This window comes from Bufo bufo, chromosome 6, assembly GCF_905171765.1.
Source record: "Bufo bufo chromosome 6, aBufBuf1.1, whole genome shotgun sequence".
NCBI lineage: Eukaryota > Metazoa > Chordata > Amphibia > Anura > Bufonidae > Bufo > Bufo bufo.
Window position 1 is genome coordinate 324,304,306 of NC_053394.1, and position 14,453 is coordinate 324,318,758.

Genomic DNA, 14,453 nt, shown 5'->3' on the forward strand with positions numbered 1-14,453 from the left:
AACCAGCGCCGTACATGTACGGCGTGCTGATTGGGCGGGTGCAGGAGCTGCGTCACGCCCGGGTCCTTAAGGGGTTAAGCCGAAACCAGGTGCGGGTGTAAAACACAGAAGAGGCACACATCTTTCCTTTATACTTTTTCTACAAATAGTAATGCAAAATACCGACCACGTGAAAGTGGCCTAAGGGCTCATGCACACGAACGTATTTTCTTTTCGTGTCCGTTCCGTTTTTTTTGTGGACCATATGCAGGACCATTTACTTCAATGGGTCCACAAAAAAACTGAAATTACGCCGTGTGCATTTCGTTTCCGTATGTCCGTATTTCCGTTCTGCAAAACAATAGAACATGTCCTATTATTGTCCACATTACGGACAAGGATAGTACTGTTCTATTAGGGGCCAACTGTTCCGTTCTGCAAAATACGGAATGCACACGGACGTTATCCGTATTTTTTGCGAACCGCAAAATACATACAGTCACGTGCATGAGCCCTAACACTATGTTCTGTCGTTCTTCTATTATTCCTACTAGAAGTTTATGAATAAAAACACAACTAGCTGTTACTAGTTGGGCGTATGTCCCCTCACAGTCTGCCACTGGCAACACTGTTTAGACAGTATCTTACTGTGCAGGGATGCACCCCCTACTGGTAACACCCAGTAGTGCTCCTATTCATAAACTTTTGGGTATAAAAGAGGAACAGTATTACATAGATTCATACTAATAGATGTTCTAGAATGGTAATTTAATGTGGAATGCAATTATTTTCTTAAATAAGGAGAGGTGACATGTCCTGTTTAAAGTGAACCTACCTCTGGGAACCGCACCAATCATGAGAATAGGGGCACTGTACCCAACAGTGCCCCCCGAAATCAACAGAATGGCAGGTCAAGCATGTCTACTGCCGCCCAATTCATCTTTAGGACTGCTGGGAATAGTTGTGTACAGCACTGCGATAGGACCCCACAGACCTCATAGTTATCCCCTATCTTGTGGATAGGGGATAACTTCAAATTACTGGAATACCCCTTTAATAAAACCCTCTGTAGTCTTTTCTCCCTGCGGATTGTGCTATTTACATATTATTACTACAGTATAATATTATTGTGGGGTCACAAGTATTTTGCTTTTCTTTATAGCTATTCAGTATGTCTGAAATAGGAAATGAAAATGAAGCTTCACAGTTTTCAGGATTGGGGCCATCGAAAGAAAACAGTGCATTGCCAGAAAGCGAGGATACATTACTGAGTGTAAGTTATAATACAGCGATTTACACTGTCATAAGCAATGGGAGATGATATTTTATCTTTCTGTGGTCACATTAAGCCCTTCCTGACATGGCGATTTTCCGTTTTTGTGTTTTCATTTTTCACTTCACTTTTTTCAAGGGGTTGTCCCATTATTGACATTTTACAACAATCCATGGGATCAGAGAGAACTGCCTGATCACTGGAACGCACACAATTTCTTGAATAGGTGTCACGAGCCCCCTGACCCTCCTCGCTGCACGACTGCACTGAGAAGAGGTTTGAATCTAGCTGCTGTCGAGCATTTGCCCTGTCGCTCTATTCAGTATTTATGGGGCCTATGGAAACAGCCAAGCACTGTAGTTCACTTTTATGTGTCTGCTTAATATATTATGAATGGAGCGAAACTGTACGTACTTGGCCACTGATCCATTCAAACTACTGGGCTAGTGATCATCGGAGTCCCAGTGAGGCCTCTAGCCTTGTTTAAATATTTAGCATAGTAATTAGCAAATCGATTTGTATGAATCCAATTAGTTCATCTCAATTAATTCTCTGCCTGTGATGGGTTGTCCGGCACTTTGTAGGCAGCCTTGACAATCTTGCACATGCGCCATTACTGCGATTATCGGTGTATGCTCAGATGATATACCCTACAAAAATGAATCAGCGATTATGCATGCGCCTCTAAAATTTATTTGCATACAAATTTGTTGATGTGGATTCATAGGCATATCATCAGCGCATGCGTTGATACAGTTACCGATCATGCATGAGATTATCAAGGCCACTCGAGATATACAGCTATATTGCTCTGCCGGCAGTGGTAACGTCATAAGCTACGGAGACGCTTCCTCACAATTGTAAATTTGTTCAGATGGATGAATTTATTTGCTCATCACTAATTTAGCATTAGATGATAAATGTAACAAAACCCCTATTACTGTATTTATGTGGACTATAAGATGCACTGGACTATAAGATGCACCGGACTATAAGACACACCTAGGATTTGGAGAAGGAAAATAAGATTATTATTTTTTTTATCATCAGAACTCAGATCAGACCTCCAATCCCCATCATACCCCCTTTCTTTATCAGACCTCAGATCAGACACCAAAATCAGACCACCAAGCTCCATCAACTTCAGATCAGAACCCACAACCTAAATCAGTCATAGATCAGACCCCTCAATCTTAGATCAGATCAGACCCCTATCAGCCTCAGATAAGAGGCTTCCTGGTCTTCTTCGAGCCTGCTCTACACTGTGACCTGACGTCGCACAGCGTCAGGTCATATTGCGCATCTAATGGAATCGGTCATTAGCATCCGGAGTATAAGACGCACTGCCACTTTTCCCTCACTTTTGGAGGAAGAAAGTACATCTTATAGTCCAAAAAATACAGTTAGTGATTTAAGAAGTGAAGTTAAAGCTTTACTGCACTGGTATCCCTATGACCAGTGACCCTATCGTTAAAGTAGGAGGGATATCCATGGGAAAAATATATGCCTGCAGTTATACATGAACTTGTTGTGCAGCCAAAGTCGTGTAGCCTTGGCTTAAAAGGGTTTCCTGATATCTGGATAGGTCATCAGTATCTGATCGCCAATCAGCTGTTTGAGAAGGTACTGGTGTTTGCAGTAGTGCCGCAACCTTTTCTAAGCTCTCCAAGAACAGCGCTGTACATTGTATAGTGGCTGTGCTTAGTATCGCACTCAGCCTTATTCACTGATGAACATGATGTCACGTGGCCTAGTAAAAGCTATGAAAATGCTGTGACGCTACTGCTATCCAGAGGGTAGATCATTAGTAAATAGATCTCAGAAAACCCCTTTATTCCTTTACGGAATTGCAGGAAAACCACAGGGAATCTGTTGTCCCTGCTGTATCCATGCTCTAGCTGACCATCCCCCTTGGTTGCAGGAAGCACATTTTTTTCTAGTGAAAGTCATTTAAGAAGTAGTAGTAAGCAAGAACACACTCTATAGAGAATCAGTTCAGGCCTGGGGACATAGGTTCACTCAAAGGCGTTTTCTGAGGCCTCTTTCACACGACCGTGTGCTGACCTTAGCCGTACTGCGGCTCGCATACGGTGGGTCCGCAATACATGGGGCACCGGCTGTGTGCATTCCGCATCACGGATGCGGAGCCATTCACTTGAATGGGTCCGCAAATCCAGAGATGCGGAACGATAGCATGGAACGGAATCCCATGAAAGCACTACGGAGTGCTTCCGTGGGGTTCCGTTACGCAAAAAAATAGAACTTGTTCTATCTTTTTGCGGAAAAGACAAACCGCGGAATGGGTCCGCGATCCGCATGCGGCTGCCCCACTGTCGATGCCGTGCATTGCGGACCACAATTTGCATTCCGCAGCAATGGCACGGCCAGCACACAGTTGTGTGAAAGAGGCCTGAGACTTTTATACTGATGACCTATCCTCTGACATCCAAGACCCCCGCCAAAAAGCTTTTTAAGAAGGCACCGGTGCTGGCAGTAGCGCCACTGCCTACTCGCAGCTTAGCCTAGACCATGTGTCGTCTTGTTCATCGGCCTAGGGGCAGCTTAGTCCTATTAAAGTGTACGGTGTACAGTGCTGTGCTTGGTGAGCTGAGAGAAGGCCATGGCGCCGCTGTGAGCACTTGTGCCTTCTCAAACAGCTGATCTGCCGGGGTACCGAGTGGACTACAACCGATCAGATACTGATGATCTCATTAGTATAAAAGTCTTGGAAAACCCCTTTAATAATAAATCTCTTGTGGCCCTATGGACTTCTTTAGACTTCATAAAGGTGTCAGTTTTTCTGTCATAATTTATGGAATCTGTGACGTTTAATATTTTCTAATTCTTCTTTCCACTTCTATCTAAACCAGGTATCTACATCTGATGCCAATAATGAAGCAGAGAGCAAACCTTATAGTGTTAATAAATCTGCAGAAGTTGTAAATTTAGGTGAGAAATTTGTGTTCATTATTGTACAGGGTTTCTGTATTACTTTTATTTTTCTGTTTTTCCATGAATGGTCACCAAACTTTCAACAACCTTTGCATAAATCAATAGTTCAGGTAAATATACTGTAATAAACTTCATAGTATATCTTATCAGAGAAAATGCCACCACTTTTCACCACTAATCAGGCTCATTTCCTGATCCTCACCTCCTACATTCTTTTTGAATTCTGTGATAAAATATCTCTTGAGAGTCCAAGATCGACTGCCAGCTCACTGAAGGATCAGATTACAGGTGCCCGTATAAGTCTATGGAGAGGGGTAGGAGTGAACTGCAGTGAGACAGGCAGAGGCATGGATAAAAAGGCTGGAGCAGTTGACAGTAAGGCTTACATCTCACCAGGGTGGATAAAAATCTATGATTTTTAAAAAAATAAATAAAAAATTGGATTTTTTTTATTTAAATCGGATTTTCTTGATTTAAATCGGATTTTTTTGATATAAAATGCTTTTTGAGGAAAATATATTACCATCCAAAGGTTATTCCATCATGAAATAAAGATTCGTTTTTTAATTATGTAGAATATAGAATAAGGCTGTACGTAGACTCCCATATTGTTGAATAGATTAGGCAGTGGCTGAGGGACAGACAACAGAGGGTTGTAGTCAATGGAGTATATTCAGACCATGGTCTTGTTACCAGTGGGGTAACTCAGGGATCTGTTCTGGGACCCATATTGTTTAATATATATTGCAGAAGGCCTCGATGGGAAGGTGTGTCTTTTTTCTGATGACACAAAGATTTGTTACAGGGTTGATGTTCCTGGAGGGATACACCAAATGCAAAAGGATTTAGGAAAACTAGAGGAATGGTCAAAAATCTGGCAACTAAAATTTAATGTTGATAAGTGCAAGATAATGCACCTGGGGCGTAAAAACCCAAGAGCAGAATATAAAATCAGTGATACAGTCCTAACCTCAGTATCTGAGGAAAGGGATTTAGGGGTCATTATTTCAGAAGACTTAAAGGTAGGCAGACAATGTCATAGAGCAGCAGGAAATGCTAGCAGAATGCTTGGGTATATAGGGAGAGGCATTACTAGTAGAAAGAGGGAGGTGCTCATGCCTCTCTACAGAGCACTAGTGAGACCTCATTTGGAGTATTGTGCGCAGTACTGGAGACCATATCTCCAGAAGGATATTGATACTTTGGAGAGAGTTCAGAGAAGAGCTACTAAACTGGTACATGGATTGCAGGATAAAACTTACCAGGAAAGATTAAAGGACCTTAACATGTATAGCTTGGAAGAAAGACGAGACAGAGGGGATATGAGAGAAACTGCTAAATACATAAAGGGAATCAACAAGGTAAAAGAGGAGAGAATATTTAAAAGAAGAAAAACTGCTACAAGAGGACATAGTTTTAAATTAGAGGGGCAAAGGTTTAAAAGTAATATCAGGAATTACTTTACTGAGAGAGTAGTGGATGCATGGAATAGCCTTCCTGCAGAAGTGGTAGCTGCAAATACAGTGAAGGAGTTTAAGCATGCATGGGATAGGCATAAGGCCATCCTTCATATAAGATAGGGCCGGGGGCTATCCATAGTATTCAGTATATTGGGCAGACTAGATGGGCCAAATGGTTCTTATCTGCCGACACATTCTATGTTTCTATATGTGTAATTTTTTTGGTAAATAAATTCCATTAATCCATTCACAATGTCATGCTCTTCCAGAGGTTTTTGTAAGATTATTGGGCAGTTTCTCTGCCTACAAGATATTATCACAGATGCTTGGTTTACTTTTGCAGTTCTCAAAACTGAATTTGACTCAGCAGAGATCACATGCCTCTTCTTCACAGCAAAAATGTTATAACATGAACAGAGTTGAGAAAAATACCTTAATCCCAAACCTATGAATGCAGAATCAACCTAATCAAACTAATATGAAAAGTTGTTTAAATCTTCATCTACTTGCATATTATAAGTTATACCAGCAAGAATTAGTCTTTATGTAGAAAACTATGATTTAAATCAAGCCCTACTGACTAGTGATTTAAATCGTGATTTAAATAATTTTGATTTAAATCAAATCCACCCTGCATCTCACCCAAAGTGATTTGTTCACATCTGTAGTGCTCAGTACTTCTCTATAATGTATTCCATGCTGCTGCTTCTCTGTATATGACAATGCAGACCTACCCCAAAATCCCAACCCCACAATAGTGCCATTAAAACTACTGTACAACTTGTCCCGCATAAAACAAGCCCTCATACAGCTACATTGATGGAAAAAAAGTAAAAAAGCTATAGCTCTTGTTAGACAACAATGGAAGAAAAAAAAAAAAAAAACGCTTGGTCACAAAGGCTAGCAAGGCTGGTCATGAAGGGATGACAATACTGCTACTATAAGTAAAATTTTGCGTAAAAAGGCATCCGGTGGAGCATGATGTGCATCGAAAAAGAGAGCAAAATAAAGGAGTCTGCCCTCCACGCAGATGGAGGTCTAAAATGGTAGGTATGATACTCCGAAGACAGCTCCATGCACCAGGACAAGGATGCTTAGGCTCCTATAACATAGAGCTAGAAGTTGACATTTTGCTGTGTGTAATCTGAGAGGCAGCGTTATTACTGTCACACTAAGTTATTGTCATATTTCTGGATGAGATCGTGATGGAGATAGTAAAGTGGTTTCCCCATCCTGTTGCCCAAACATGACTAGAAGCAGGTGTGCCGCAGGCTACACAGCCAGATAGTGGGAAGCTTTCTGAAAATAGGAAGGAGGAGTACACTGTTAACAAAAGTATACACATGAAGCCTATGAGGATCCAGCCTACTGTAACTTGGGGTTTTATTTTTATTTTTACTAATACTGATTGTCCTAGACAATGTTGTGACATGGTTTGCGGATAACATGTTGTTTCTCGTCATATGGTGCATGTTTTGTAAAAAATAATTCAATTTTTGTTGTATATTTTATGCTTATATATGTCTGAATGTTTTTACACATACTTATTACTTTTCATTCTTTTTAACTGTCAGTTAAAGTCAGTACACTAAGCCTAAGCATATCTATAAACATCTGCTATCTTTTTGAGCTTTTATGGCATTAAATTAATGCAACTAATGTAATGTAATGCAAGCTGTAAATGTAAAGATCCATCCATATCAATCCAAAGCTATTGATGCACATAGAGAAAGTGACTTTGTTGTCAGCGTCATCACAGTCACAGGTCTTGAACCCAGCTATAATCTTAATCTCAGCTATCTCAAGAGTTAACATGACATGTCTCTGTCCTTGTTCCTCAGTAGATGTGCCTGACAATAAGCACATAGACAACTCCACCGCACCTTTACTTCCAGAACAAGAGTCTGGGGTAACAAGTTCTCAACCAGCCCAAAACATATCTGAAAGACAACATCTTGAGGGATCTCCTCTAGACATCAGTGTGGAGAATTTCCAGAATGTTTCCAGCAAAGACTCTGGTAATGCAGCTACTACAGCTGATGTAGAAGACTTGAATGATTTTCTGGTGGATATGGAAGAGGAAGCCAGCACTGAGCTTGACAGCATGTCTTATCCACCAGCATTTGACCCACACATGACGGGTTTGAGCGATAAGCCATATGGGTGTAAATTTTGTACTCGTAGGTTCTCCCACAGATCGAGCCTCTACCGACATCAGAAAAGCCACTCTGGAGAGAAGCTCTACAAATGTTCTGAGTGCAACAAAACCTTCACCAACTCATCAAATCTGAGCGTGCATTCCAGAATCCACACTGGGGAGAAACCATACGAGTGCAATGGGTGTGGGAAGAAGTTTACACGGAAATTTGCACTTGACCAGCATTTGAAAATCCACAAACAGGAGAAGTTATATATATGCTCCCACTGTGGGAAGAGCTATTCAGACTATTTCTTTCTCCTCAAACATCAACAGATGGAGAGGCCTTCTCCCCAGTATATTCCTGACAGTATTATGAAATAAACCATGTCATATTCATACTGGCTTCTTCTTTTTTAATGATAATTCACTAGCTACAAGGAATTGATGTGGCCTTTATATACAGTATGTGAGTGTCTGTGTACTATGTTGTTATGTACTGTATTTGCTATGTAGCAAAGCAGCTAGATATATAGGCATGGCTATGGTAAAGGAACTGTGGCTGTGCCATCTGCAGCAAGAGCCTGCTGTAATATAAAGCTAGGCTTCTGCTGCCACGGGTGTTTAACTCCTTGGTCAGGTAGAGAGAGGATGCCCTCTGTCACACCTTCACCAAACCACGGCCACAGATCAGTGTCAGCCAGGGCCAAATGTGATAATAGCAGATCAATAGCTGTCAGAGGCCTAACAGTGGTCAGAGGCTGGACGTACTAGGATTCCTGTCAGCATTACACTGACTGGCATAATACAGTGCATTACAGAAGTATTGCAATGTAATATACTAGGGATGGAGCCTATAGTTGAAATAAAAAATCTACATACAATATTTAACACTTTCCCGACCGCCTAATGTAAATTTATGCCAGTGTTCAGGTATTTAAAGATGGCGCCATTGCCGCTTAGTGCCTGCTGTTCAAAACAGCAGACACCTCGAGCTAATGCATGAAATCATAATGTCAATCGCACACATTTGTGAACACAGAAGCTGGGAACTCAAAAAACGGGAGCACACTCTCCCGGCCATGCACCAGCTCCCTCTAGCAAGGATCGGGGGAGCCCGATGGTATGTGCGGCATCCTCAGTCCTCCTGAATGATCCAAGGCTACCACACATAGGTTCCTATGGAGACCCTAGCCTGTGGCAGGGCTCCATATGAAAGCAGTCTGAGTGAAGCAATCTATGGATTGCTTATTCAAGTTCCCTAGGGGAACTATTAAAAAGTGTAAAAAAAAAAAGTATAAAAAAAGTTTTTTTAAAATATAAAAATTAAAATCACTCCACTTTCCCTCCAATTTTCAGTATTAAAACGCAAGAAAAAGTACACATATATGGTATCGTATGAAAGTAACAGGTCAGTTTTACCGCATATGGATTGCCGTAAAAACAAAATCCATAAAGCGGAATTGTGTTTTTTTTTTTTACAATTCCACCCCATTTGGAATTTTTTTCCCGCTTCCCACTACATTGTATTCAACCGTAAACGGTGCCATTAGAAAGTACAACATGCAGCACAGTGTAGCACATGCAGTTCTTGTTTCCCCCTGTTAGTGAGATTGCCTGTCTATTATCTCTGCAGTACGGCATCACAGGATGGTCATGTTTGAGTATGGGTTGTATGTATAAAAATGTCCATTTACTTTCTTGAGAATCTTAGTAATGAGCCTGCTGCCGTCCTGAGCATGGTGCTGTCCCTGCACCTCCATTACCAGTGACTGACAGCTGCATCTCTTTATACATACCCGCTGCCGTCAATCAGTAGTGAAGGGGTCAGAAAGAAGTTAGGCAAGTTTTCTCTATGAATACAATGGACTCAGCTTTGTACCATGTTTCAAACTCTTGCCTGCTCATCATCTATCACCTATGACGGCTACTTCTTCAATAATGACGGAGGAGAAACAGGATTGTATCTTAGGTAACATAGTAGAGAAGAGCGAATCGATTCTTAACGAATCTGATTAGTTAAGAATTTTAGAAAATTTCTGCTGCCATACGACTCTGAAGTTTTGGTCATTTGCTTTGGGACAAATTACTCAAAACACTGCCCATGCAATTTTACAGGGAAAATTGGCAGGGAAAACGACAGGAAGACGATGGAGGATTTGATCCTGAAAGGGAGCTTGCCCTGATTAGCTCAGACAGCCTGTTAGCCAATCAGGAGGCAGGATTAGAAGGTCCTTGTGAGAACCCCATAAAAGCCATTCTATGCACAGCTTGCAATCTGAGAGCGCGTGTGTTAGCTGTGTCTGCCCAAAAGGCAATTTCAGACACAAGACAGTAATCTAAGTGTGGTAAGGAGAGTATAGGGATATAATTAGATAGATGTAGGGTTTTTATCATAGTATAGAGAGGGGAGAACTGGTCACTCAGAGTTGTGTGTTTCATGCTGCTGGCAAGTGAAAAGTTCATGTAGTTCATATTGCACTGTAAATTCTTCAACCTCAGGGGTCACAGCATTCCTCCTGCTCCTCCTTGCGGTCTCAGAGAAACTTTTCAGTTGCATCATCCCTTTTTTACTTTCCCCTTATAGTGGGGTGCCTTCTTTTTTTCCTAAGAAGCAAAAATATTCTGTGTGCTATGTAACATACTCAAGATAGTCTCCCTGTTGATGATTTATGTGAGAAGCGTCAGATTCAGAATACGGACTGCCATGAGGAGGAGTTACGGGCAGAGATGGGGGATCCCATGCATAGCTGTGGTAGTGGCGGCACCTGTAGCTGTGAAGGTGGCAGTAGGGGCAGTGGTAGCAACAGTGGCACACATACGGAGGAGGGAATCCAGAAGGGAACAAAGAGCCCACGGGGACATATCACAGTCTGTGATACTATGGGCACAGGCTCAAAATGTGCCAGACCTAGGCCAAGCTGGGCAGCTAACATATGTGCAAGTATCCCCCGTTTTGGAGTTTGTTCGCCACAAGCCTGGCACACAAAACCACTGCCGTGAACAAGATCTGCTGGATGAAAATAAGCCATGAGCGTTCAATAAGAAACATTGTACCAGTTGCAATACATGAGGCAGCATCACAAGATCTTGTGGTAAAATAGAACTAGCCAGCACTCTGAATCAGAAAAAGTCTTCTCTCTTTCTTCCAGTCTTTGTGGCACCCAGGCCATATCCCCAAGCATTGCAGAGTCTTTATCATCAGCTGATTCTTCTCCTGCCCAGGCTTTTCCTCAACCCCAACGTGAGACATCCATAATGGACTTAGCCTGTGTGCAACCCAAACCCCCTGGCCCAAGTTGCTGGCGGTGCAGTTGCTGCTGTACCACTTAGTGGGTTCTGCTGCCCTTAGGGAACTGATTGCGTGCCCTCAGCCTTGCTGGAGGATACCTAGCCACCATTATTTCTCCAAAAATCCATTCTTGCCTTGTACTCTAATGTGGTAGAGAACGTGGACAGTTCCTTGCAAATGTTGCTGTGCGGCAAGGTGCATGCCACCATGAAAACCTGGAACAGCTATTACGGGCAAGGACGATACATGTCTTTCACAGTCCACAGGGTCAATGTTTTGCATGGTAGCAGCGACGTAGTAACAAGGCCAGGTTCTAGTGACACCTCCACCTCGAGAAGGATGATTAGCTACCAATGGAGGAAGAGAGGACTGATGATGATGAAGACAATGCTAGTCATGATGACCAATCATCTCAGTGGGGGGGTGGGGCCAGAAAAAACTAGGTTCTCGTGCACACTGTCAAGCATGGCAAGCTGTATGCTTTCTTGCTTACATACTGACAGGCATGTTGTTAGCAATCTGATGATTACTGGATAGCCATGCTTTTCTACCCTAGCTGTCAAAGGAAAATAGGGAAATGTATTCTTGTTACCGAAATGGAGACCAAATTACTGTACTTCCAGGACACACTGCGTACACAGCTTACCACAACTTTAAGTCTCCGTGTCTTAAGAGCAGACCCCTCACCGCCCCTGCCAAGTCACCCACCTCCTGCTGTCTCTGCTACCACAAATATCAGAAACTGCAGCAGCCAGTTCAGTCTCACAAACATAATGAACACTGATGCCTATACGGCTACTAACCACTCTTGTCCCAGACTAATAAAACATAACTTTTACTTGTTCATGTTAAAACACGAGTGAAAATAACAAATTGTGAGCTACCTATAGGGTTAAAAACACTGTACCCCATGAGACTTGCTGTGTATAAGGGAGCACTGCGGTGTATGGATTGGCGGGAGTGCACTATCACCACTCAACCATAAACCAGCATCCCTGCTGTATAAGCAGATTCCAAAAAAGTGCCTGATAACTGCTTGGCCCCCGTGTCTGGGGTATAGACACCAAGATTCAGCAGACCTTATGGCCGCACATATTAGTATATATATCAGGCACACAGATCCCTGCAAGAACTCAATGTGGTCAGCAGATTAAGAACCTAAATTCCGCCCCCCCAAACATAATGAAGCATTTTTTTCAGGTGCCACATCAGGCTGAGGCAAATCAACAAACAGAGAACCTGAACAACCAGGTTCAGTCCTACCTGGACTCTGACCTTACTGTAGACTTTGGCACATATCGTGTTCTCTGATCCTACGGACTTCTGGGCAGCCAGATTGGAACAGTTGCCTGAACTGGCCCAGTTTGCTTTTTCTGTACGGTCTTGCTCATACTCCAGTGTCATCTCAGAGAGGGTTTTCAGAATGACAGGTGGTGTTGTCACACCCAAACGGACAAAGTTGTCCTCTGCCAGTGTACAAAACATCATATTTGTCAAAATAAATAAGGCATGGATCCAGTAGGATTATCACACACCTGTGGCTGAGGGAAATGAAAAGATCTGCCATTGCTATTTGTCGCCGGACACATCATGCCACTGCCGCTGTCTGCCTAACATCATGTTTCATACTGTATGGCTGCTGCTGCAGCCACAGTCGCAGCTGCTACTCTCCCTACTGCCACTACCATTAGCCCTACCCAGCCACCACTTCTACTACTATTATTACCCCAACACAGCTGCACACACATCTACTGCCTTGTCTGCTCCAGGCTAAGCTGCTACTGCTGCCGCATGCCACAAATATCCAACCCTTTCCACAATTAGAAGTGAAAATTTTTCCATACTTGTGCAGAACAAGCCACTATTCCTCCTGACACTACAATACTTGTGTGTGTACAAACAGGGACAGGCATCTGCCCCCATTAAGGCATACTTTTTTTTACATTTTAAAATGCATAACAAATGTGAAGGTGCAGTGCATTTTTAAACAGGCTGTTTGTAACACAATAAACCATGCGTTTACCCTTTGCTATATACACTACCTGTCCCAAAATAAAGTCGCCACCAAAAAAAAAAAAAAAAAGATTCTCAATGGGGTTAAGGTCTGGACTCTGTGGTGCCCAAACCATGTGTGAAAATGATGTCTCATGGTCCCTGAACCACTCTTGCACAATTTGAGCCCGATGAATCCTGGCATTGTCATCTTAGAATATGCCGGTGCCATCAGGGGAGAAAAAATCCATTGATGGAATAACCTGGTCATTCAGTATGTTCAGGTAGTCAGCTGACCCCATTCTTGGAGCACGTACTGTTGCTGAACCTAGACCTGACCAACTGCAGCAACCCCAGATCATAGCACTGCCCCCACAGGCTTGTACAGTAGGCACTAGGCATAATGGGTGCATCAGTTCATCTGCCTCTCTTCTTACCCTCACTCTGGAACAGGGTAAATCTGGATTCATCACACCACATGACCTTCTTCCATTACTCCAGAGTCCAATCTTTATGCTCCCTAGCAAATTGAAGCCTTTTTTTCTGCTTTGCCTCACTGATTAGTGGTTTTCTTACGGCTACACAGCTGTTCAGTCCCAATCCCTTGAGTTCCCTTCGCATTGTGCGTGTGGAAATGCTCTTACTTTCACTATTAAACATAGCCCTGAGTTCTACTGTTGTTTTTCTTCGATTTGATTTCACCAAACGTTTAAGTGATCGCCAATCACAATCATTCAAGATTTTTTTCCCGCCACATTTCTTCCTCAAATACAATGGGTCCCCACTATCCTTCCAGTTTTTAATAATGCGTTGGACAGTTCTTAACCCAATTTTTGTAGTTTCTGCAATCTCTTTAGATGTTTTCTCTGCTTGATGCATGCCAATGATTTGACCCTTCTCAAACAGACTAACATCTTTTCCATGACCACGAGATGTGTCTTTCGACATGGTTGGTTAGGAAATGAGAAACAACTCATTGCACCAGTTGGGGTTAAATAACATGTTGCCAGCTGAAAGATAATCGCCCATGCAGTAATTATCCAATAGGATGCTCATACCTGTTTGCTTAGTTAAATCCAGGTGGTGATTTTTTTTTGGACAGGCAGTGTATATGTCAGTGTCTCTCTGACATTATTTTCTATTGCTTTCGTTATGTTAAAGAGAAAAAAGAAAAGAAACATGAAAGAAAAAAATAAGAGTCCTAGAAGACCTCAGAGTGTCATAAACCAATTTTCAGGCCAAGGGAAGTACTTTTGATTCAGGTAGAATCTATTAGGACACAAATAGAATTTTTAGAAAAATATGACAAATCGGACACAAAACAAAGTTCAAGAAAATTGCTCATCTCTACTCCATTGCTTTTTTTAG

General features: G+C 42.3%; 1 protein-coding gene across 1 annotated transcript in view; it reads left to right on the forward strand.

The window, feature by feature from the left end:
• LOC121003705 (zinc finger protein 184-like) overlaps positions 1 to 8,320 on the forward strand; it is a 23,797-nt gene extending 15,477 nt beyond the window's left edge. The window contains exons 2-4 of the mRNA XM_040435570.1: positions 1,142 to 1,252; positions 4,123 to 4,201; positions 7,506 to 8,320. Of these exons, the coding sequence (XP_040291504.1) occupies positions 1,151 to 1,252; positions 4,123 to 4,201; positions 7,506 to 8,185 (861 nt within the window). The 5' untranslated portion in view covers positions 1,142 to 1,150 and the 3' untranslated portion in view covers positions 8,186 to 8,320. The remainder of the gene's footprint in view (positions 1 to 1,141; positions 1,253 to 4,122; positions 4,202 to 7,505) is intronic.
• Positions 8,321 to 14,453: the final 6,133 nt, after the last annotated feature.